Genomic DNA, 26,934 nt, shown 5'->3' on the forward strand with positions numbered 1-26,934 from the left:
CAGCTGGTTTCTCAAAAGACTAGATGAATACATTCATCAATAGCAAGTTCCCAAACCTCATTTCTTCATGCCCAGTTAAAAAAAGCCAACAAGTACACTTTTTAAGCAACACGTGTTCCCAGTGTCAGTGCACATACGTGAGCTTTCCCAGAGATTATGAAGATGACTGCTTTAAGAAGATGACCATGTATAGGCAAGAAGATGAATAAAGATTTACAGTATGGAAAAAATTAAAGACTCCATAAAGCCCATTGATCATTCAAGTTTGTTGTATGTAGAAAATTTGACCTATAATAGAGGTGATTTCAAGGAGAAATCCTTATCCCAAAAGTAGTTGAAATCTTCACAGATACCATTCACTTAATTCCCATTTGCATGCCTAATTCCCACTAAAGTAATTGTGAATTTTTAGTAAAAAATGAAATTGCTCCAGATTTTCAGAAATATCAGACATCTATCTACTATTTATCAGTTTTATTGCAAGTTAGGTTCTGGACCAAAGCACCGTCCAGGTACAAAACAATGACCAGACACACGAGTCTAAACTGATAAATACTCAAAACCAGAGCCCTAATAAGTTTAGCTAAAATACCATTTTGATTATTTTAATATTGCAGGTGGATATTTTCAAAATAAAATCTGTATACCTTGGCAAGTTGAATGAAGTTCACGTTGGATTTAAAAGTCTAAGAAAAGGTCAGTAATTTTTTCTGTTAATGTAAGGTAATAATGATGTAGATTATTAGATTTAAATGATCCTAGTACTTCAGAAATGTCTGAAATTTAACAGAAAAGTTTTTTTTAAAAAATTCTAGAAAATATTAATATGAATAGAATAAATATTAATAGAAAAAAAAATCCATTTTGTGCTGTTCATTATTTCTTTTGGATTATACATGTCAAGTATCTAGATCCAGCTTGGTTTTACTAAAATGTGCAGGAAAATAAATGCTGTGACAATATAAAATGGTAAAATTATATATGAAACTTTTCTCCATGGAAGTTTCTATCTTTTTATAAGCACAGTAAACAAAGCTTTTGTTTTTCAGGAGGCAATATGACACCATGCTTTTGAAACTTGTGTAAATTTCATCTTCCTGTGCATTTTTAGATGATGGATAAGTAAAAAAAAAATATTTTCAGGGCTATATGCTTCTAGGTAAAGATAAGAACATAAAATTGGTTCATTAGGTTGAGAAATGGAACACAGAAGAAATGCTATTCTGGCCTTACAGGTTCTTTCCTTCTAATCCATTTCTTTGAGGGATCCTTCATATGTGAGGTTGACTGGCAGATAAAGGGTGTATTCCTGCAGCATTTTTTCTCATCCTACTTCTGACTCCAGCAATTGTAGATAATGAAAATCTGCTTATTTCTTGAAAATAACTACCAACAGCAAAAAGTATAATGAATTTGTATTTTATTCAATCCTTTGGCTACAATTTTGGCCCATTGTTTTTTAAAGGCAACGTAATAGAGATTCTACAGGTATTTTACTCCTGCAGATAGTGTTGATAATGGAAATGACTGTTCCAGAGTAGGATAACCTGTGTCTGTTCTCTCTTCTTTTCTGAAAAACCCCAGGATTACAAAATGACTCTGTAGGTTAAATTCAGACTCAGGAAAACCGTCTGGGAGACTATTTTCTAGACGGTAACATTAAAATGAACAATCAAACTTTCATTCACTTAAGCAAGACTGTGAGTATAACCAAGTTTACGAAGACTCAGAGATCTGACTCTACAAATGTATTGTTTCCAAGGAATCATGGTCTCAAATTCAGATAAAACTAGTTGAAGTTTGTTCCTTATTATATAGAATGGAACCTCACCAGAAAGAAAGCTGTGTGTTGAGTGGATTTTCTAATGGCTAATGTCATAGAAATACTGATGCTTTTTCCATTAGGACATTGATAGTATAACATCCTATTGGGGTTTCTTGTATCTAGAGACTGCATACAAAACCTTTCCATACTTTGAGATGCATTAGATCATTACAGCAAATCTATCCCTACATTTAATTTCACAAGATCTGTAAAAACACTGACTATTTTGAAGTGTAGTGGACAGAAACACATACACATAGCCAATATATTTTCAGAAGTTTTATTTCCTTAAGAAGTATGTCAAAGGAAAACCTTTAATTGATTTGATGAAGGTAGAAACTTATGACTGCATCTACAGAATATTTTGTTGCTTTAAAGGTATAAATTAATAATGTCCTGTTTCTTTTCAATCAGATGGGTGGTTTTTGGAAAAAATTGTTATAAAAGAAGTCTTCTACCCTTTTTCTGCACATGTTTTTTTTCACAATGGCTGGATCAATAAACGCACCAATGAAGATTTTATAGAAGTTGCAATTCCTCTCAAAGGTAATACAGGCAGAAGTGTCCTTCATTTCCATGCATCACTCCTGCATGGCAGAGCAGATAAAAACTGGTATAAGTTTACTTCACACAGTAGGAGGAACTCAGCATTGGTACCTCAATGGTGAGGGACACGAGCCAGGACCAAGTGAATCACGCCTTCTGTAAACAAAGGGGAAGAAATTATGCCTGGGATGGAGAAATTTGGAATGGCAGTATTGAAAGATTCTCCTCTGGCAGGACATTTCCTGTCTTTGGATCAATACAAAGAAAAGAGGCATGGCCTCTGTGTGAGTGTGGCATGGATCCATGAAGACACTGGCCTGGTTTTCTATCCCTCCACGGGGCTAACCTGAGTAATGACGGGATTATAGCTTCGTTGCCTGAATTTCCTGTGCTAGATCCTGCACTAACAGGCAATATAATATTTTGGTTTGTACTGCCTTATAACAGATAGGGGCTCTAAATATAAGTTTGCTTTTCTGCAGAAACATCTGTTACATGTCTTCCCACCGAAACTCTAGAAACGAAAAGTAGAGGACGATGGCAAACATGGGTGCACTGCACGCAAGTACCAGAAGATGTTCCTAACATTCAAGTTGTTGCATTTGGAAGAAAAGGGAAATCCCCAGCACAGAAAGTTCAAAATCTAAGTGATACTCCCTTTTTGGTTGGTTTGTTTTATATTTCATGCAAGTCTTACCAAATGGTTTCAGTAAAATAAGAATTTTAGCTAATATGTAGACATTATGTGGACTGGTTGTTTGTTTGTCAGAGTTAATGTTTATACCTCTATGTCTTAAATCGACACAGCTTGGAGAACTTTTCACTTGTGGGCCAAAACATATCTCCTAGAAAAACTCTCTTGAGGAAATGCCAAATTTGATGTGAAAAACCTCATTAACTTTGAATTAAGTGAGGAGAAAAGAACCAGCCTTGAAAATACAGAATTCAGTTATACATTTCCTTCCTTTGTTGTGTTGGCCTATGCTCTGCAACCAATTCCCTCCGTAAAAAATAGATATAATTTATCTAATGCGAGTCCAAATTAACTTGCAGTCTTAGTAGGACTTCCTCACCCTAACTCTAACCTCATTGACTAATATTTTTACCTGTAGTATGTATCTTTTTATTGGCTTTAAAGTATGCCATGCAAACTGTTGCATAAAAAATATAGTTAATTATCACTATTTCTTTTCTAACAGTTGACCTTTGGTGATATTGGAGATATAACAAAAGTCTCCTTTGTGTTATGTGGTCCATCCTTGAGAAGAGGAATTAAGCTTGACAAGGTATTCCAAGTATAACACGTGTAAACTTGCAGTGTTTTTCAAGATAGCGGTAAATAACTTTTGTTGAGACACAGATGGTCTCAGTTACCTGGTATCTACAGATGACTGCCTACAGCTTGCAGGTCTCTTTGTGGGCAGCTCGACCTTGTTTGCACCTGCTGAAGTGCATATTGCTATAGCTCTTCACTGTGTGCAGACTCATTCTGCACAATTCATTGTGACATGGAAGGCAGTGTCTCCTGCTGATGTTAGGAAATGTTAATTCCTGCATGGAAATACTGACAGTCTCCAGACTGAGACCAACCTACCTGTGGAAGGCAATTAAGATAAAATTCAGTACCTATTCTTTGCAAGATGGTCATCAGTGGGCCTTAAACCTCTGATTGTAGTTTAATATATCTTTAAGAATTCTCATAAAAAGGAATGGAGAAAGGACTTAATGCTGTCAATCTTAAAATAGAATTAGAATTTAAAAGTATATTTAAACTTGAAGGTTAATTCAAGAGAAAATCATGTCAATGAGCTCTGCCTATAGGCAAGGGCAAAAAGCCCTATTGTGGACATAGCACTGAATTAATCTGAAGTCAGCAGAAGAATGCTTTCCTGAACTGAGCCACAGAATCCCTTAACCTTGCTATGGATTTGAAAGATCAAGGTGATTCCTTAAATGCATAAAGACTCCAGAAACTGTTCTGATGAGAAATGCTAGAGACAGCTGCATTCCAGACTAAAATGTGAATGGGCTTGTGGCTCTCATATAAACCCTGAGTCTGAACTTATGAGCTCCTCTGGGGATAGAGGAGGAGTTGATCTTGTATTTTCTCCCCAGCTAATTTTGTAGCCTCAGTTAAGTTATAAAAATGGAAAAAACAGGTAAGCAAAGCTAATTTCTCATTTTAAATATACATCTCTAGGCCATTTGATAAAGCATTCCAAAAATATTTTGACACTACATTTAATATATCCATTATGTAAGACTTCAGCCTCCAGACCTGGTAGCTCAAAATATGGCAGAAAATTCATAAATGTAATAGTTTGATTTCTGCTTTCTTTTCCATAACAACCCTAAGCAACTGGCTAAGTGATTTTTGTCTGTACTTTCAAATACTTCACAATTCATTCAATTATTGGCTTATTAGTAGCTATAAATTGTTATAATCTACAAGTTAGTAGGTTGCTACAGACCTAAGCAGTCTCTTGTTTGCATGTGCAGCCCACAGCATAAGCTGCAATAACTTCTATTGCTTTTGCCATTAATATGCTTATAATATCTAATACTAATTTATTAGTTTATTTATAAATTAGGTATTTTATATATTTTATTTTATATTTTTATTTTATATTTTATATTTTATAGTACAGTTTTCCGCAAAATTCTGTAGTGAATTATATAACCTTATCTAAAATTTATGTATTTTCTATAACTTCTGGAGATTTATGTACTATAGAATGAGTAGCTATTTCTTGTTCCAAAAGAGTTTCTGGCTTTTCCTAAAATAGAATACAAACCCATTTCTTATGTTAGTTTAGAATATAGAAGCTCTATATCATTTGAAGATGAAGTTCACACTTAGATGTAATCTTAGAACTAGCAAGAACTTGTCAGGTATGTTTTATTTTAAGGCTATAATCTGCATAAATTTGCACACCTCATTTTTATGAGTCCAGTTTCTGCAGGCTGTCTGCCTGCATATGCAGGTAAACCTTAGTACAATTTTAAGACAGACAGGAGTTTGTGATATTGTCCTGGGGTGATTAACCCTAAACCAGGACAGATATGTATTGATATTTATGATATTTCTATGATATAGAAGTTAGGAGGAAATATTTTTATATAAGAAGAAGTTATATATTTAATATAAAAAAATTGTTATTGCAAATGCAAAATATAGGTAAACAATGGGCTGTAATTTTAGTGGAATTTATTACTATCTAAATAAACCAAACTTTTATTCAACTAATTAATGGTTTAAGTCTAGAAATGGATGTGGGGTATTGTTTACTTTCATCTGGAAGCCCTGTAACTGACCTTGTAAAGCACTGGGCAGATTGAATAAGCAATCATGGAAAATGTTAGGTCATTGCATTTCTAAGAACTCAAGGGCAAGACAATCTGACAAAATTTTTAAGAGTGGAACTGTCAAATTCCCAATAATTTAATTTATCTCATTTGGTTATATAAATATTTATACATCTCAAAGCTTGCACTTGAAATTTGTGTGGAAATCTGTACTCAGGATTTGCAAACATTTGTATGTGTATTCTGCACAATGAGCACAAAGTTTTGCTGTTGCAGTTGTTGTCAATACTGGAAAGAAGTGACCACAATAATTTTTGGAATTCCTGCCTAAGAATATAAATTATTTACTGTCCTGATGAAATTAAGTTTTTGTTTCTTTTTGTTTCCTTTTTCTTTTTTTTAAAATGTCTTGGATATGCTATTTCTATACAATGAGATTCTGGAGACTGAAGAAACTGTTCCTGCAAACTTGCAGTCATTAGCTATTTATGAAGTTCAATATTGCATGTAATAGTTACCAGAAATGTTTCTGCATAAACTTGATAGATTTTCACTCTGTATTTTGTAACCTGACCTAGGGTAGAATACATGATCTGAGTTGACCTCCTGTGAATCTCATTTCCACCTTGACCCTCTCAGCAGGGATATGTGAGCTCCTAAGGCTGTGCTTCCTCAGCTGGTTTGGAAGTTCTAAGTCCACAAACTTGAAACCTAATTTCTTCACTCTCCAATAACTATTTAAAGCCAAGTGGAATGAAGCTGGACCTAAGCTTGCCCATTCTATTGAATTTCATTCTTCAAATAATTTATTTCCACTGGCAGCTCTGAAAGCCACTCCACACCTAATCTCTGCCAACTTTGAAAATCCTACCTGAGATAGAGCAAGACTCATTTAAAAACATAAAAAAGTAGCAAAGCAAATGTTTTTGCAAAATGGGCATATGCTATTAAGATTGATGTAACTGTATTCATTCATTTGACATTCTGAAATTGCAAGCACATACAGGTCAATTTAAGCTGTGTCTCTCATTGGATCTTTACAAATGGGTCCTATGCTTGTGTTGATATTCAATGAAGAGTACACCTGTAAACATCAGGCTGCAGAATTAGCAGACTGAAGAAGCTGCTGTAACTATTATGCAGAACCAGGTAGCTGTTGTCATATGTGTGCAGGAGTCAGTAAATAGAAGAAATGTCAGTTTCTATTGGGATGGGAATAGGAAATTAAATAATTAATTAAATGAATTTCTTTCTCTGATTCTGTCTACAGCTTCGGCTAAAAGACCTGGACACTAAACAAGAGCTGGGCTTTCACACTGAAGCCTCATGTCTGTTTGGAGAAGATGGATCTGAGATCGTGACAGAGCTTGCTGCTGTCAGGCCGGACCAGCCACCACTCAGGGGTATGCTGCTGAAATGAAAAATAAATTTATGAGCACACACACATACAGAATTGTAAACTGCCTAATAGGATGAACAAAGGCACAAGATTGCAAAGCATTTTATATATATTGAAAAAACACTCAAAATTACTTTTAATTATTTATTCAATTAACTGTGGGATCACAGAATCATAGAATAACAAGGTTGGAAGAGACCTTCAGGATCATCGAGTCCAACTGAACCCTAACACCTCAACTAAGCCATGGCACTGAGTGCCACATCCAGTCTTTTTTTAAAGACATCCAGGGATAGTGACTCCACCACCTCCCTAGGCAGACAATTCCAGTCCTGTATACTTTCATAAAAATCTTTTTCCCAATATCCAACCTAAATTTCCCATTGGCACGGCTTGAGGCTGTGACCTCTCGTTCTGTCAGCTGCTGCCAGGAGAAAGAGACCAACACCCACCTGACTATAGACACCTTTCAAGGAGTTTCTGAGAGTGATCAGGTCATCTCTGAGTTTCCTTTTCTCCAGGCTCAACAACCCCAGCTCCCTCAGCCATTCCTCACAGGGTTTGTGTTCCAAGCCCCTCACCAACCTCATTGCCTCCTCTGGATGTGCTCAAGTGTCTCAACATCCTTCCCAAAGTGAGGGCCCAGAACTGGACACAGCACTCCAGCTGTGGCCTCACCAGTGCTGAGAACAGGAGAAGAATGACCCCCCTGCTCCTGCTGGCCACACTACTCCTGATACAAGCCAGGGGCCATTGGCCTTCTTGGCCACCAGGGCACACTGCTGGCTCATGTTCAGTCAGCTGTCACCAGCACCCCCAGGTCCCTTTCTGCCTGGGCACTGTCCAGCCACACCGTCCCCAGCCTGTGGCACTGCAGGGGGTTGTTGTGGCCAAAATGCAGGACTTGGTACTGGGATTTACTACACTTCATCCTATTGGACTTTGCCAATCCATCCAACCATTCCAGGTCTCTCTGCAGAGCCCTCCTGCCTTCCAACAGATTGACATACTTAGTGCCATCTGCAAATTTACTAATGAAGGACTCAATACCCTCATCCATGTTGTCAATAAAGATATTGAACAGCTCTGGCCCCAGCACAGACCCCTGAGGGACACCACTGGTGCCCAGCCCCCGGCTGGATGCAGCCCCGTTCACCACCACTCTGGGCCCGGCCATCCAGCCAGTTCCCAAGCCATCAAAGAGTGCTCCTGTCCAAGCCTTGGGCTGCAGCTTTTCCAGGGAATGCTGTGGGAGACTGTGTCAAAGGCCTTGCTGAAGTCCAGGTACACAACATCCACAGCCTTTCCTGCATCCACCAGGCAGGTCACCTGGTTATAAAAAGAGACCAGGTTGGTCAAGATCTACCCCTCCTAAACCCCTGCTGGCTGGGTCCGATATCCTGGCCATCCTGTAAATGCTGCATATATGTATCTAATTAAAGCATTTTCTTTTGTTTTAAAACAACTGACATGTATTATTTTCACTAGACTAAGTAAAAATTTGAAAGTCTGAAAAATGCACAAAGCCCAGTTAGTATATTTTAATGGCAGTTTTCAGAAAATGACTGATTTACACTTAGTGAGGGATTAAACTACAGATTACAAAAAGGCAGGTGCAAAGTTATAATATCATGAATCACAAAGAGAAAATGCAGGGTTTTTTGAGGTTCTCTTCAAGCCCCATTTCTGCCCCCAAAGCCATATTTCATTTCATCATTGTATTTAAAATATGATATCTTCCTTTGTTCAGATTACATTTTATAAAATATGTAGAGAAGGATTCTTATTCATTATACTCTGTGAACAGAAGTCTTAGTTAAAATATTTAAAACTTTTTGCATGTAACATCTAACTGGAGGCTAGACTGCAAATGGAAATATATCTTAAGAGTCTGTTATAACATTTAGTTTTTCACAGAACCCATTAAAAATCCTCTGTCATGCTGCCTCAAGGAATATGTACTGTATAACTCATCAGACAAAAGTCATGGCAAGCCATCCTTTGTTGTGAAGAATAATAACAAAGCATATTTGTATAAATAGCTGAGCCATTTCTGCTGAACATATTAAATGATGTTGGCCATAATTCTCAAAATATGAGATTGAAACACAATTCAGCTGATCCAGAACAAAAAGTGGTTTTCATCATCTGTTATGTCTGTGTTTATTCCCTTGGTAAAATGTTAGAGTTGATAAATCCTTACTCAATTTAAGACCTGTAATTCCTACAAGAACTCCTGTCTTTTTTATGAAGCATGATAAGATCAGTCTGAGTCTTTCAGGTGATTCCAGAATCCAGAAGTAGGATATTTTCTCCCTCTGTAATGCAAGCATGGATTGTTGCATTGATTCATAAAGGACATTTCATCCCTAATGCTGTAGTGTGTGCTGTGAGATACCTAGCAATCTATATGAAACTCAGAAAATTGATGTAAATTCCTATAACTTAATTCCTTGGTCTTGAAATTAATCTTGTACCTATGATATATTGGTTTATAATGTTTGATAATTACATTGCTAATTTGGTAATGTCTTATGTCACTGATTTTTCATGACAGAAGTTCTTTACTTGATCAACATCCATACAGGAACACTGCCTGCATCAGGAACTGATGCAGATGTATTTATCACAGTATTTGGAGAGTGGGGAGATTCCTGCAAAAGGAGACTAGGGCACTCACATTTTGAAAGAGGGAAGGTTAGTACTGAGTCATTTTCCTTGCATGTTTGTTTGATGTATTTAATTTTATTATTTTCTAATACCGTATGTCTTTCAATTATGAAATACCAGCATGGATGTTACACTCTGGTAACCTGTGGAAATAAGGTGTTGTTTACTAAATATAGGCATTTTGCCTGAATTGAGATTACAGTTTAAGAATAGTTTGAGTACCAATAAATTTTAAATCCACAAACTATCAGTAAATTTTCTTAGAATCTCGAACTGAATCCAATGATATAAAAATTCTATGACTTAATTTTCACTTATTTGTGAAGAAAGTATAGAAATATCACGGCTATTTCCTGTGACTGCTCTTTTAATTTTTTTTTTTAATCTGCCCAGATAGAGTTGAAAGAAAGATTTTAAATGTGTTACCTACTAGATATTAATTAATCCATTTATCTACAGAACTGCAAACAGGTAAACTTAACTGTAAAAATAATTGTCTGCTAAAGATAAATCCTAGGAGAGATTTCCTGGTCAACCTTTGCTTATTACCATATTAATAATTATATCTACAGCATGTTTACCCATACCCTGAACTCAGAGAACTTGATCAATTCATTCTATACAATAAAGCAGAATCCTCTGTACGTTTTCATAGTGTTCCTTATGCTCTCTCGTGCCTGAGGTGCCATAACTTTCCTAGGCAACCTGTTCCACTGCTTTCCTAGCCTTGCACTTAACAACTCTTCCTTCACTAGATTTATTATGTCTTCTTGAGCTTAGAAACCAGCCACATCATTTTGTTCCAGAGTTATGCTCTAGTCATTGATATTTTTTCTTCCATGAATTTGTATAAATTCTTCTATAGACATGTGATAAGTGTCCATAGTCTCCACTGTAATTTTAATTGCAAATGGTCTGCTACCTGAGTAAAACTGAACTTTCACATACTACTTAAATCTCATACCACACCTTTTTTTGGAAGACACAGTGAATGTTTTCTTCCATGTCACCTTCTCTTTGCTTCTCCCTTGCTTTATAGACCTCTACCCTCTGTGCACTTGTATTGCTGCATTGTTCTTTGCAAAGAAGAATGTCTCTTTAATCTTCCTACTTAGACCTTTCTATATGTTGTTCTGACTCTTCAATAATACTTCCTTTTTTTTAAGATGCCATTTTTTTTCAGAATCCCTCTGTCTTAGTCCAAACTGCACTAAAATGATATAGGAAGAGCTTTATGATGTTGATTGTCTGGATGATATTATTAAAAACACAGGTTAATCCTTGGCATTCCTGAGGGAAAATGTTTATGGACAATTAGAAGGGTTAATCAAAGGTATTAAGGCACATAATCAGTGACATAATCTGGAAAATAAGTCTAAAAAGAAATAATTCACATGGCATTTCATACTGGATGCTAATACAGAGGAAGTGATGCAGCCTCTATGTTAGTGATAAAGAAATCAGAGACACTGCACTGAGCAGCAGAGTGCTGAGAGTCTTCCCAAGCAATTCCTTTGTTTTCAGGGAGCAGTTTTTGCGCTGAAGACAATGAAAGTGTTCTTCAGTTTAGGTATTTTGTGCGCTCACGCTCTTCACTGTTTGATAGATTCCTGGGAAAGGGTTGAGCTGTGGGATGTTCTGACCATACTGAGCTATTTAAGGTAATAAATATTAAAGCTGGTGGCAGAGACTGCAGAAGAACCTCATACACAGTGAATGGGTAATAAAATGGCAGATTAAATTCCTTGTAGCTAAATGAAAAACAGTGGCTGCGGGGGGGGAATAACCCTTTAAATTTGCATGCAAAATGATGGGTTCTGAAATATGAAAGTAGTAGGATGTTATCGCAGCAGAAGCAAACCAAAAGGAAAACAGAACTAATAAGATGCTTAGAAATTATTAAAAAAACCCCAAAAACCCAAAACCAACCAAACAAAAAGCAAAACAAAAAACCAGCCACTTCAAAGCAGAAAACAAAATCATGCCTCCAAAGATATTCACTAGTGCAGATGCTGTGTTTTGTTGATTCACTTGTCTTAAAAAGTGCAAGAAGAATGTCAAGTAATTTGAAATATCTTCCATACAAAGAACAGTGAAGCAAACAAGTATGTTTAGTCTGGAAAAGATAGGATGATCGGAAGGGTGAAGGAGATAAGAAATATGAAATAGCATAGAGAAAATGAAAATTTTATTTCTTTGTGAAATACAAGAACTCAAGAGCATTCAATGTAATGTGCAGGTGGCAGATTCAAAACAAAAGGAGGTGGCTTTTTGCTCAATGTGTAATTAATACATTTTACTTTCTGGCACAAGATGTTGCAGATGGTAAAAGACATATTGGTGAAAAAAGCCATTGCACATTGTCATGGAAGACAACTTTCCACTGAGGCTGTTAAGTGCAAAGACATAATCTCTGGCTCAGGCAATCTCTGAACCACAAATTGCAAAAGGATGAGAGACTTTATATTCAAGAAGCATCTCTATATATTTGCCCTGTTTTTCAACTCTTCCCTAGAAATCTGTTACTGGTAGCTGTTGGCAACACTATACTGGGCTAGATGGATCTGCAATTTAAAATACCACTACCAGTCTTACATTCTTTTTACATAGAAGTTCATCAATAAAAAAGTTGGAATGGGGTTTTAGAGAGAGTTTCTAAGAATAGAAGGTGAAAGGAAGAAGTGTAAAGGGCAAGCTGTCTTGAGAGACAAGATTATGTCAGCAATATCCCTGAAAAATGTGGAATGGACAGGCAAAGAAAACAAAGTTAAGGAAACTTGAGATACAAAAAAGTGATATCTCTCGACTGATAAAGAACATGAATATAAGGAAAAGGTAGGAAGACAGAAAATTTCAACCAAGTGTAAGAAAACAGAGTAAAATGGGTTTGCAAAACAATTTAAATAAAATCCTTTTGGCTTTCATTAATTGTACTTCCAGTAGTGTGTTTAATGCAGTTCCAAATGTCTTTATACTGAAGGGGAAAAAAGAAATGTAATGACATCAACCAAAAGTACATTCTTACTAATGCTGAGGGAGTAGGCAATTTAATGTATTATTATGAGAATTCATTGATAACAATGGGTGATTATGACCACTGTTGTCTAATGAATGTTAATTATTATCACAAAGAATGAAACTAATGATAGGTCCCTTTCTCAATTAGAGTTAGCTGTGAAGGAACATGAATATTAGCAATACAGGCTATTTCCTCTAAGTCAAAGGTCATGTAGACTGACAGGAAAATTATATTTGGCTTGGAACTACAAAGAATAAAATTAAAAAGCAGTGAGTGCTCCCGAAAAGTTATTTGCAAGATGTTCTCCCAGCTAGATCTTATTTTGGGCTACATAGACTTAAATGCAGGGGTATAACTTGCCATGGTAACTGTTTGAGGATATCGTGGAGATAACAAGGTATGAATGCTGGAAGTCCTAAGGCTGTGATAGGAATAATAACTTGGATGTTTTCTTTTACTGATCACATTGTGAAGAATACTCTGACACAGACAGGAGAATGGACCAGATGACATAATTTGTTCTAAAAATCTTATCTTCCTTCATTGCTTTCTGGTCCTCATGCTTTTTCCTGCCTGGTGGCAAATTGGTTGGCAACAAATAAAAATTATAGCGTCTGTTTCTACTATCCATCTGGGGTTTTTTTAATGTCACCCACACACATGCCCATGTATCTACCCACCCACTTAAATTATCTCGCACAGAACACATTCATTCTCTCACTCACATAATTTATTCATCCCAACATGCACTAGTGCAGTTGCCATTTAGCTTTTGTTTACTGGTAGCCGTAGCAATATTTAAACAGATGTCTATTTACATCCGAGGAGCACATCAATTCTTGCCTGTATGCGTGCAGAGCCTTAGTTATAGTTTCTAATGCCAGTATCTTCCTTTGTTTGCATAGTCATCAACAGTATTTCTGTTCAGAGTTGAATAATACAACATTTCCTATTTGAATAATAGGGTGTCTTAGAATGTAAAATACTTGGAAATGCTTAAAAATAAAATTCCTTATCTAAACAAAAATTTAAGTTACCAGGTCTATCCTGATTCTTGAAGAACTCCCTTTTTTTCAGCTATGAGGGATTAACTGAACTTCAGTTTTCGTGAGCTTTTTCTAGGTTTTTCAATCAGAGGTTTATTTCTACATGAAACAGGGAGATGTTTTTTGTAATAAAACCTGAGCTGCAGTGATCATGAAGAAAAATAAATGTATATTTTCAAGGATCCACATAGTCTCTGAAAAAAACCATAAAACCCCCATAGTTCTCCAAATATTAATGCCAACCTATAACATCTTTCCTTATTTTCAGAAAAAGGTGCTCCAACATTGGAAGGAATCTGTCTTTCCAAATGCAAACTTCTCAAAGACAAAAGATAAGATATATGGTCTAATCAGTGTGCTATTCTTTTCTGCCTCTCAGGTTTGTATGTCTGAAATGAGAGCAGTAGACCTTGGACAGTTGAGCAAAGTGCTTGTGGAGCACCATAATGTGGGTTATGGAGCTGGATGGTACCTGGACCAAATTGTCATCCAGGAATCAGGCAAGACTGATGAACAATATGTATTTCTTTGCCAGCAATGGTTAGACAGTGGAGTTGGTGATGCACAGACGGAACGAACATTGAAACTTCTTGGAAAAGTCAGGAATGGAATGTTGACAGGAAAGATTTATGGTAAGGTCCAAAATCCTCAAAGTCCTTCCAGCTTTTATTTTAATTGTAATCTATAATATTTTCTTTGTTATTTTTAAGGATAAAACCAAACTCCAGAAACAGTATAGCTTGAATGTGAACTGCCTCTCTCACACCCATTGTCTCTCCAAACACTTCCCAGAGATGGTAAATACAATTACAATGCTCAGGAAAGAAAAACTAGAGCATAAGGAGATATTAAGTGTAAGAGGCAATGAAGGTACTATGATTTTAGTTGAGTTTAGAAAAAAAAGCTGAAGCAGAAAGAAGTAGGTTGTTCCATATGGCATTCAATGCAGAGCAGAAGGCTCCTGCAACAGTGATGAAATCACAAGAAGAGATACAAAAACTCTTTTAGCAGAATGCGATTTTCCCTTATGTTCATATATTTGTAGAAAGCATTTGCTTTTATTTGCAGTTTTCTTTTTTACTTATATCAATGGCACAAGTTCTTGCAAACAGTTAGTTGACCTGAACTCCATATTCTATTCAAATTGTTTAATTAATAAACAACCAAAATTCAGAAACAACTTAGACACTGAAAACAGGCTTTGCCAGGATACTGGATTTTTTAGCTCTCTCGTGTCTTTTTTGAAGAGGTGTAAAATTCTGGTTTGGGTCCATTTATGAAAACTGAATCAGAACTGATAGACCAAACTATGTAAAGTTTAACTAATCTGAAGGTGTGAATTTGCATTCTGTATCAGCCATTTTGTAAACCGATCTCTATTAACTTCAATGATCCTGAATATATTTATATCCAGAGAATTTTATACTATACATAGTTGCAGACAAAACTAATAGATTATACGCTCATATTTAGACATCTGTAGTTACTTGTGAATACCTCATATCATCTAACAAACAGAAATATTGTTACTGATAAACAGAAGAACAGAAAACCATGGAAATCTAGGCACAGCATGAGCAGCTAGAGCAGTGACAATTTCAGAACAAGAAATAGATGTATTTCACCACTACAAGTATTCTAGGTATCTATCAAGTAGATTCCATAGGTGTCCTGCATAGTCCACAGAGCGAGGCAGGTGTCTCGTGAAGGTAATTCAAAGTGGAAGCCCAAGGCTGGTCAAAGTCTGTCACCTCTTTCTTCACTAAAAATATGAAAAGAGAGATAAATCTTTGTTTATGCACCTCGATTAATGTCTGAATATAGCTATGCAAAAACGATTTCCTTCCTTGGTTTCCCACACGTACACATAGTCCTCAAAAATCTGAGTACAGACTTGCTTATAATTCCATGTCTATGTTTATTTATACTCAGTGCTGCATCTATTGAAAATAATTTTTGGTCTGGGTGTATAATAAATCCAGAAATAATATGACAGAGAACCTATGATGAATGGATAAATAAAAGAAAAATCAGCAAAGCGCAATATACCTTGGGGGTCAGAAACTATGGGGATACAATGGAACTTACTAAATTTCAAGCTAAATCAGATTTTATAAAAGAAGTAAAACAAAGAGCAAAGGTTCCTCAACCATTTTCTTATGAAAAGAACCTTCAAAGATGAGTAACTTCTCAGGAACAATAGAGTTCAGACTGAAGATCATGTAGGTATAATCCCTAAACAAATAGAATACCTTGTCCCTTTTTTCATTAAGGAACCATAATGTTGGCCAGAGAAGCAAAAGCACAGTTACTAATGAGATGAGCTTACTGGAAATCAGAAAATTTGGAACACAAATAGAACTTTAAGTTCCATTTATTCAAACAGTGACAATCAGAGTAGGTGTTAGTCCAGTGGCAGATCTAAGAGCAAGGATTTAAACCAATTTTATGAAGGCTTTTCATCATCAAACATAATTCCTCCATCTAAAAAATAGAAAGCATAATAGAGGTGAATATAGACCTAGTAACTGTTCACATGGAAAATCTTTATAACACACTATCAAAGAAAAGAATAGTTGAAACAACAGAGGCAAATAGGAAATGGGAAGGAATACACCATGACTTTACTCTGGACTCTAAAACAGTATAACAAGCAAGAAAACATGAAGGTGAAAAGTTTCTTGTCATTACCTAATAATTTCCCATAGAGAAAATAAAACTCAAGTATTTGAATTAAAAGTCAAAGGAAGAATTGTAATGAACTGGAGAAAAGACAATGAATAAGTTAATGAAATATTTTAGTGCTACAAAGCTGTTAGTTCTATCAGGAGAATGAGAGGTTGTGTGGTAAACTTTGAGAACTGAACAAAAGGAATTGAACAAGATTCTGTGCCAAACAGCTTGTACACAATTAGGTGTAAATTCAGCTAGCTATTTGAGCTCTCAATTCGGATACAGAATCCTAATTTCAATTGTTTGGGGGTTTTCTTAGAATCAGGAACAACCTGTAGCTAAGGGTCTAAAACCTATATTTGACCTGGATTGACATATTTTGAAATGGTTTCTGCTACACAAATTCATCAGCAGGAGAACTATGAGAAATACCTGTGCTTGTTATAAGATCACAGGATAATTTTGAGGCGGTAATGTGACATGGCTATGGGGTTATTGTGCCCCCCACAGTGTATGTAGGCATTATCAGTCAAAATCAAAGTGGATTACTGGCTTTACAGAGAAACTGTGCTATTTCACCTGCAATTTTGTGTGTAATTGTGGCCACCTCTGTCCAGAAGAACTGGATCAAACTGCAATAATTGTAAAGATATGATGACTGAGAAAATGGCACCTCTTTTTTGTTAAAGGGTATTGAAAATAGTGACAGATTCAGAATAGCTAATGAAATGCTCAAAGTGGACACAGTAGTGATTTATCAAATTAATAGTGGCTTACACATCAAGGAGAGAAGAGAGTTATTTAAGCTAACAAAGTTGTCATAAAAATAAATGGCTTTCAGTAGTCCATTAATACCTTTCTGAGAGAATTAAAAGATTTCTGAGAAAGAAACAAAGAAAGATTAGATTTTTAACATTGCACTCTGTGTTGGGTTGACCCTGGCTGGATGCCAGGCGCCCATCAAGGCTGCTCATCGTTCCCCTCTTCAGCTGGACAGGAGAGAAGAAAACACAGCAAAAGTCTCATAACTCAAGATAAGGACATGGTGAGATCACTGAGCAGTAACTGCCGTGGACCAAACAGACTTGACTAGGGGAAATGAGCTTAGTTTATTACCAATGAAATTAAAGTAGGATAATGAGAACTAAACCCAAATCTAAAAATTCCTTTCCTCCTTCTTCCTGGGCTAAATTTTACTCCCAATTTTTTCTACCTCCTCCCATCCAGTTGTGCTGAGGGACAGGAATTGAAGGTTACAGTCAATTTATCTCATTGTCTCTATTGTTTCTTCCTCTTCCACTCCAGCATGGGGTGACAAGAAATAGTCCTCCCCAGACTTCTCCAAAGCGAGGCCTTCCAACAGGCTGCAGTTCTTCATGAGCTGCTCCAGCATGGGTTCCTTCCAGGAAGGTGTAGTCCTTAAGGAGTAGACCTGCTCCAGCACAGGATCTCTCCATGGGGCCATAAGGTCCTGCTGGGAGTCTGTTCCTCTGCAGGCTTCCATGAGGTCATATCCTCCTTTGGACATCCACCTGCTCCATCATGGGATTCCACATGGGCTGCAGATGGATCTCTGCATGGATATCCATGGATATCCACGGTCTTATGGTCTTTACCATGGGCTGCAAAGGAGTCTTTGCCCAACCTCCTTCTGCACTGACCTGAGGAACTGCAGAATTGCTTCTCCTGCATTTTCCCACTCTTCTGCTGTTGCAATTGGGCGGGTCTTTCCCACCCACTTTCTTAAATATCTTATCTCAGAGGTGCTCTCACCGTCACTGATGGCTCAGCCTTGGCCAGGGGTGGGTCTGTCTTGGAGCAAGCAGGCACTGGCTCTGCTGGACATGGGGGATTCTAATGACTTCTCACAGAAGCCAACCCTGAAGCCCCCTGCTGCCAAAACCTGGCCACACAAACTCAAAACACTGTTTTATACTTAACTAATGGGAAGGTGGGAAGCTGCTTTTAAATTTAATCTTAATAAATTTTTCAGAAATGATGCAATTTAATTTACGTATTACAGCAGCGTATGGTACTGTACGATCTAGCAGACATAGACCTACCATTCAGACTTCCTGGGCAGCTATACACTGATAATTTAATGGCCCAGTATTTCAGTACTAAAGGGCTAAAATATTCTAGATTATGTCACATGGGATGTGATGACTTTTCGTTTGACTTCCATTTTTTTCACAGAGATCATTGGTTTCATTTACATATGATGTTCATAGGTATGAAAATAGATTTGGGATTATTCATGAAGTTGTAGCACTGAAGTTATTTAAGATGCTTTTACAGATGGTTAGTACTAAATTTTTATGTCAACAAGTGCTGGATTTATGGCACAGATCCTCACCTGATCTAAAGCAATAAAACTTTATTTGCATTAGTTATAGTAGGAGACAAAGACTTTCCTGCTCTGGTTAGGAAGCTGAGGTGACTGAACATTCTGAAGCCGAGGTAGGAAGATGAGATTTATGGACATAAACTCAGAGAGTCTCTGATTCCACTACTCAGAGTAAAACAACCTGTTTTACAAAGTAGCTATTTGAAATTATCAGATCCATACTTTGTCTCACTTTGCTCACAGGGCTAAGTCATATCACTAACAAATTCTGCTCAATTCTGCAGTAGCCTGAGTGACCAAAATTTCTGATTTTCACAAGTTTTAAAAATGAAACCATGTCTTTGATAACCCTGAATTTTCCATATATGCTATTAACATGAATTAAAACATTAAAGCTATCAAAATCAGAGATATTTTTTTATGGGTAGAAGTTTCTGATCTTCAAAACTGTCTTGTTGATTGAAGCTTCAACCAAATATCTGTTCCATATAAAGTTGCAGAAGTTACTTAGGAGCCTACCTGGCATCAGTCTGCAGTCCTGAGCCTTCAGGGATCTGTCAGTTAATCTAAAATGCTTAAGTGACTAAATGCTTCAAAAAGACCTAGTAAAAATTCTCCTGGTATATTTCCTGAGTCCCTAAAGTAGACAAATCTATGTGATGCTATATAGGACTATTTTTAATCTCTCAGCAAGCGTTACTTCTTCACAGAAGAAATGGATAAAGTTTTGTACTTTGCTGTCATGATGATTGTAGTGAGGTGGGATAAAAATATCACATTTCAAGTTCTGAACCAGATTATCTCATCACCATCTTCTTATAGTATGTATGGAGCAAATTTTAACATGTTCATTTAATTAAATGCCCAAAAAGTTAAAATGAAAATACACTCTTCCCTGACCAAAAGCAAACCTGATAACCAGTAGTATCTTGTAAAAAAGACACTGCTTTTGAATGGTGACTAGTGAGAAAAAAATATTTTAAATCATCAGGAGATATTTATAAAGGGAAGGAGGAGAAATCACATTATCATGGTTCTTCACAAGCCTCTTATGTGGAGCTGGCAGTCTCATCTGCACATTGCTCTTGGACTGGCCCATCTCTAAAATATCAGCTACCACTATGAAAAGACTGATGCCCAAATTTGCTTTTCACTAAATCAATAATAGTGAGTGAACCTCAATATTATGTGCCAATATTTGAGCAAAGTGAAAAGGTGGGAACGGGTTGCTAGCCACTCACTAACTCAGTCTGTTATGAACTGATGGATTACTTTGGATATTCAGAAAACTCATTAATTTTTTTGCTGTTTTATTTCAACAGGGATTTGGGATGTCCACGTCACAACTAGTGATATTTCTTCTAGTTCCATGAACCCTAAAATGTCTCTAACTGTATGTGGTGAAAAAGGAACTTGTACTTCAGTCATATTCCCCAAAGGATCCCTTAAAAAAGAGCAGATTTATGAGACTTCTATTGAACTAAGTAAGAAATTTAATACCATATTCAAAGTTCGCCTAGAAATTGAAGAAGCTGGAGAAGGAGAGACTTGGCATTGCCATAAGGTAAAATCTAAAACCTAAAGCAATTATTTATTGTGTCTCTATTATTATTATTATTTTTTTTTTTGCTTTCCATATTCTACTGTAATTTCTTCCCTTTTTTTGTCCTGTCTGAGATTGCTAAATTTTTAATTTACAGAAGCTGCAATGCTTGTAGAGTGCTCACTTCAGAGACTGCACAAAACACTAAGATAGCTATGGATAGCAAAAATCTTGTGAACTTGGATGGATTGCTGGAGAGCCATATATACAGATGTGCCATCATCTGTAGCATATCCAGTGATGTCTTTTCAGAACTGTACCACTGGCATACATTGCAGTATTTACATAACTCCAAACTGGCTGTTACATGTTGTAGATTCAGTGATCCATGGCAAATAATTAAGGCAGACACTAGGAATACATTTTGATGAAACTATCTGCCTTTTAAGTTGGCATGTGAAAAAAAGAAGTGAATAGCAAAAGTGACAATGTTTCCTCTGATATCCAGCTAAAATCCAACATCACACTGAAATTGCTGTGGCATTTCACTATATGAAAAAATATCTTCATCTTCTTATGCTGACAAAATAGAAACAATTCTAAAGGAGAGTCATCTTCTTCAAAATTTCAGACATGCTTTTGTCTACTAAATTAATGTTTCTATTTTGTTCTTATTAAAAACTGGAGAAAAAAATAATTTTTCATCCCAATACATGGTATTACTGAGCTGAACTCCCTGACATTTAAATGGTAGGCAGGTTGTTAATTTCATCTTCATAGCCAGATGAAATAGTCATCCAACAAATCTATCAAAATTAAGACTGCTTCTGGAATATTGTAGGAGACAGTAAATCACAGCAAAAATTTCAGAACAGAAACTTGGCAGCTGAAAACAGTGACATCTATTACTCTGCTTTACTTCATTAGCTCAGAACAATCACTCAAAGCTCAGTTTAAGAGAAATCAGCATAAGTTATATAAATAAGGAAAAGATACACATTTACTTTAGGTGGGAAGAGGTAGAGAAAGAAATTATAAATTTCTGTGCTTTGAGATACATGTAAATTATGTGGGTCTTAGGAAGACATTTCCTCTTATTCTACATTTTTTATAGCAGGACTGGCTGAATCCTTGTACGAAATAGCTGGGTTTGTATAGGAGGTTGTGGATAACATTTGTTATTAAAGTCAGCTTAGCAGTGTATTTACACTGCTGGTTTGAATCAGTGTGGTCATTTCTATGCTATTTTGTTTTGATTTTACAAGATTGCACCTCCAGAGAATCTGAGATTTTCCCCTTCTATCAAAAGTAAATGCAGGTGTAGTTGGTTGAATTCTGTATTTAGATTCACATTTCATTCTTATAGCCATAACTACAAAACAGTAATCATGATTTTTTGAGGAAATTGAAATCATTATAAAATAATGCCTAGAACAAAATTAATTAAGGTATGTCTTATTTCTGCAGCATGTAATTGCTAAAATCTTCATTCTTGCGTCTTTGACTTCCTGAAGAAATAGAGTAAATGAAACCTGAGTTTCAATAAACTGTTCAGGAATGTAGATATTATTATGAAGACAAAATTATGCTAGCATTATACTTCACAGTGCATTTGAAAAACTCTTTTCAGTGTGTCTGTCATAATGAAAAGTACTAAGAGTCTTTTGAAGACAAAATAATGCTACCATCTCCCAGAGACAATTCCTAACCAAAGCTGGTTTTGCTTACTGGCTTAAAGGTTTGGACATTTTAGTGAGGTCACAAAGAACTGAATGAGTGAATTTTATGTTCCCTTTTCAAAGCAAGGTTACTTCCTACAAAGTATTTTCAAATATGTTTCTGGTCTAGGTTTAAATAGTTTAGAAAATGGGAATTTATCTCAGTGTTGCTGATAGTACCATAGTGTAAGATATTTCATTACTGAAATATGTTCTCTTATAAAAGAATAAGCTACTTTGCTCAGGATCACCATTTAATTAGCTTATACACAGAATGTCATAGATGTTGAAATTAGTATCAAACTATAATTTCAATTGATACATATGTACTGATATATGCACATGTCAGAAAGCACTTAATTTCTGTATTTCAGTTTTTCCCTTCTTCTTTCTCCTGTTACTTAGAATAAGAAAATGTTCTGCAATGAAAAATATTGTGGCATAATGACATTTCTCACAAGCTGAAATGTGCCCATATCAACACTTCTTTTTCCTCCATATGCTGGATGAATAGGTTACATAAAGGAAACTTATTGAACTACTTCAAATATTTCTTTTTCCTTCACTGCAGTCTCTGCAGCAATAATGTTGAAGACATTTTAATTACATTTAATTGGGAAAGATATTTATTCCTTCCCATTTAAAAGGCTGTTTTCAAAAACATTTTAGAAAAATTTATTTCCTCTTAGTTTTAAATTTTGAGATGGTGTGTCATAGCTGTTTAATAGTTTGTCTTTAGCTGTAGTTTGCATTAGAGCGCAACAAATGCTGAAGTTATCCTATTTTATCTCTTTGTTAGGTAAAGCTTCAACACAGAGAAACTAAAAATGTTCTAGAATTCCCATTTTGTCATAACTTTGCTGATGAAGAAGGAGGAAGAGTGACTGAACTTCCAGTCCTCACAGCTGGGTCCCCTTTTCCAGCAGGTTTGTCACAGGTTGGAAACACTGGGAGAGATTTGGTCAGTGACAATGTCCAATTTTCAGAGCAGTCCAAAGGATTTTGCAGATATTTTCTCTTCATTTCTGCCTGGTGATGCATGGCTAGGTCCAGCCTACTCCAGAGTTTAAAACCAGTATCTTAAATGCTAAAACTGAGCATTGTGCACTCAAGTCTGATTGGTATCAGTTTGTGACACATAAAAGAACAAGCATATGGCACTGAAACTATTAAAAGGGTTTTGAACAGTACTCAGTTTAGTTTTTACTCAATATGATCTGGTTCTAGGGAAATAGAGAGGAAATAAATACTGTAACTTCAGACAAGAAGGAGATCCATGCCCCACCCCTCCAAAAAAAAAACCAAAAAACTCTTGTTATTTGTGTTCTTAGAATTGCCAGCAGTCTTTTTTTTGTGACCAGCCAATGCACATCATTAAACTCCATCAGAGCTGTGCCTTGGTCCCCTCAAGACTTGATATTTTTAGTTTGTTCTGTGTTTCATACAAGGTTCTATAACCAAAGCTAGAGAAGAATGGAAGAGCTCTTATCCTAAATGAATATTCTACCATGATAATATCCTAGGCAACTCCAGGAGTTAAGGGTTTAGATCAAGCACAGAAGTAATCTGTATATTCTTGTTCCTTTTGCTGTGCTTTCGAAGTTAGTATCAAATAAAGCACTTAGGCAGAAGCTTCATGAATATGAATTTGAGAAAGTATTGATGGGAAATTCACTGGTAAAGTTCTTTGCTTTTAAATATTTCTTAGATTTATTTCTTTCTGGAAGAACACAGTTATTTAAATCATTAAAAAAGCTGCCCTTTTTTTTCTGAGGAGCATTTAGCATGAAGACAGCTACATTTTCTTTACCCCTCCCTACATTTTATTCTCCCTTTCAACTGAATGTTTTGGGGATGTGATTTCTTTCTTATTTTAGAGGCCAGTGTGTTATGCATTTCTCTGGGAGTACAAACAGGTATTTTACATTAGCAGCCTTTCAAGGAGCTCTCAGCTGTAGGTCTGTGTGTTCACACTGTGTGCTCTCTCATTTCCTCTCCTTAGGCCAGTAACTTCAACTGGTACAGTGCAGAGTGGACAGCCACTGACTGGACCATGATCCAGAGGAAATGCAAAAGTTGATTTCTTCCTGCCAGAGTCCAGCTTTGTTTGAACTCCACGAGGCTCAGAGCATAGATATACTTGTTGAGTGATTTAGTATCATCCATAGCCTAAGAACATTTTCATTGGAGTGTCATGTATTTAAATGCATACAAGAGGTCATAGAGTATTATTTACAGCCTTTATACCAACTTTTCATGTGTTTATTTTAATTTTTTTTCTTCTGCCTGTGTTTCAGGCCCACTCAAATTATTTAGCTTATTATTCTTTATAATAGTTGCTCTTAAATTCTAATTACAATGCATCTATGTGCTTTTTCCAAGCATTACAATATATTTTGGTCTTCTGATCACTCCAGATAGGATGAAAAATTAAAATACAATAGAAGTAATTTATTAAATAATATATGTTTAAAGTGGTTTTGTTTTGGTAAACCTTAGATCTCTTTTTCCCCACAGTGAAAATCTATGTTCTCCACATCACCACAGGAGCTGACCCTGGGTCAGGCACAGATTCAGATGTGTATGTCATACTGCAAGGCTCCTTGGGAGATACTGGGAGAAGAAAGTTAACTAGGAAAGGAGATGGAAATTTTACTAAAGGAAAGGTAAACTTAAAAGTTCTGCAAGATATTTTTCACTTTTAGAACCCAGTCCAATTAATGTGGATTTAGGAGGAATAGAGAGGTCTACAAAGTCCAGTTTACAGCTCTCTGTGATTGTGTGTCAATCAATATCTCTACCTTAAATGGGAAATACCAATACTTATGCAGCTGATGCTAACAATACAGACAACTAATAAAGTGACTATATCAAGTGCATTTATATTCAAATTTTAATACTTCTTTTCTGCCATGCCTTTCTTCAGGCTATGGTATCTTTCCCTGATTTTTACTTCCTACCCTTCAGTCTGGCTCTTGGTCTCTCTCCAGACTGTCAGACACTAGCATCTATAGTTTTCTGAGGTGTACCAAGAGGGTCTGTGCAGACCTCACAGACATAAACCAGTCAAAGTCCAGTATTACTGCCAGAGATAGATTTCCTTGATGCATTGTCAGTATAAGCAGAAATTGGAGGGAATTTAGGTACTAAATGTGCTGTAGAAAGATGGGTAGATTTACAGCAAAATGCATGTCTTTGACATAAAACCTTGTGTCTTTTGGAAGTTCTGGACAGTGGGAGTGAAATTTTCAGCTGAAAAGATCACAAGATATTTTAAACATGGAATAAACAGGTTTCTTGTATTTACTCTGGCTGTTTTTTGAAAACAAATTTGAGGATTGAAACAATTTTATAAAGATCCTGAAACAAAAATCTGAAAATTTATGTTGGACTAATTAAACTTTAGAAAAAAAATCCACCAGTGCCTTGCAACCAGTAAGTTATTTTCTTCTGTTGGTGTTGGCTGCCAAAAATATGAGAGTTTCTCTAAGGATGCAAACTTCCAAATCAACCTAGACTGCTAGCCAAAGCAGAGACATGGTATGTGATCAGGAGGAGCTCATCTCCTAACTACCCCCAGCCTCGTCAATTCAGTGGGAATTGAAAGTGGGTACTGTATTGCTGGATTTCACCTGCTTGAAATATTAATTCATAAGAAAAGTTGGAGAGTTTAAAGCTTCATTTTTAAGGAATTAAATACTGTGGGTAAGGCTACTTAGTGCTAATAAAGTCACATTTGTCTTCCCTAATGCTGAAGTTCAGATTAAGTTTTACTGATAATCTGATTTAACAAAATTTTAAATCTGCAGTCCTTTTGTCCTCATGAAGTAAGCTACTTTAATATAAATTTTACTGGATTTCTCCTTAAGTCGTAGTCCCACAAGTGAGCAATCTGACTTCTAGACTGGTAGTTTTTAATGAAGAGGGACTAGGGATGCACATCTAGAAATGTTGACTAAGAAAGCAGAAGTGAGCCATAAAGATTTATAACCTGAAGGATACTTTTACAGTATTTGCATCTACTTCAATTTAGCTCAGAATTTTTCTCTCTTACAGAATAAGATGCAGATCTGGCATGTAGCCATCTCTTCATTATTTATTTGACATTTTATAGGAGCAGTGTGTGAATATAACACAGTATTCTTATATTTCTAAATATAGATATCAGCTCAGGAGTATTTTGGGCTCTAAAAAGAAATTGCTTGTAGATAAGTAATAGAGCAACACATTAAAGTCTTGATTCACTCTTTGTTCAGTGAAAGTAAAGGTATTTGGTTAATTGGAAAGTATAAAATTATTCTGCAAGAAAGGCTCATGCCTATGCAGCAGTATTTTGTTTTGTTTTGGAAATTTCCCAATGTTTTCTTCCCTTTAAAAGTAATCTCCAAAAAGACTCTCAAGTGTAGAATGTCTCTTTCTATACCAGCCCAATCACATATTGTGCCAAGCACCCCTGCAGTCAGAGAGTCTGCACTTGGTGGTTTAGGGGATTTGGAGTATAACAGGCAGAATTTGCATTTGGAATCTTAACAGTTGTTCTGACATTTTCAAATGTGCTTTTCCTTGCAATAATTTTTCCCCTGACTATACAGTAACAGCTAGTGAACTGGAACAGTGTTTCTGTTGGAAATCACATCAAAATATGGTGTTAGTCTCACAGAATGTCAGGGCTGTTACAAGCAACAGTTTAGCTATGCAGAAATACACAGAAATGTTTAAATATTCAGGAAAGTTTGCAGTGGATTGGAGATATTCTTCTCTCATTTAACAGTTTTTTTATTTTCACCGGCTAAGTTACATGATAGTAAAAGAGTGAATTAGCATCTTATATCTGAAAGGTTG

The 26,934-nt window shown here is 36.0% G+C and overlaps 1 protein-coding gene across 1 annotated transcript in view; it reads left to right on the top strand.

Moving 5' to 3' along the window:
* LOC107216088 (RP1 axonemal microtubule associated) overlaps positions 1-26,934 on the top strand; it is a 132,824-nt gene that overhangs the window by 74,818 nt on the left and 31,072 nt on the right. The window contains exons 24-33 of the mRNA XM_033512262.1: positions 618-696; positions 2,240-2,371; positions 2,854-3,035; positions 3,571-3,657; positions 6,948-7,080; positions 9,634-9,773; positions 14,191-14,443; positions 20,154-20,395; positions 22,892-23,018; positions 24,610-24,758. Coding sequence (XP_033368153.1) covers positions 618-696; positions 2,240-2,371; positions 2,854-3,035; positions 3,571-3,657; positions 6,948-7,080; positions 9,634-9,773; positions 14,191-14,443; positions 20,154-20,395; positions 22,892-23,018; positions 24,610-24,758 — 1,524 coding nt within the window. The remainder of the gene's footprint in view (positions 1-617; positions 697-2,239; positions 2,372-2,853; positions 3,036-3,570; positions 3,658-6,947; positions 7,081-9,633; positions 9,774-14,190; positions 14,444-20,153; positions 20,396-22,891; positions 23,019-24,609; positions 24,759-26,934) is intronic.

This window comes from Parus major, chromosome 2 (genome assembly GCF_001522545.3).
Source record: "Parus major isolate Abel chromosome 2, Parus_major1.1, whole genome shotgun sequence".
Classification (NCBI taxonomy): Eukaryota; Metazoa; Chordata; class Aves; order Passeriformes; family Paridae; genus Parus; species Parus major.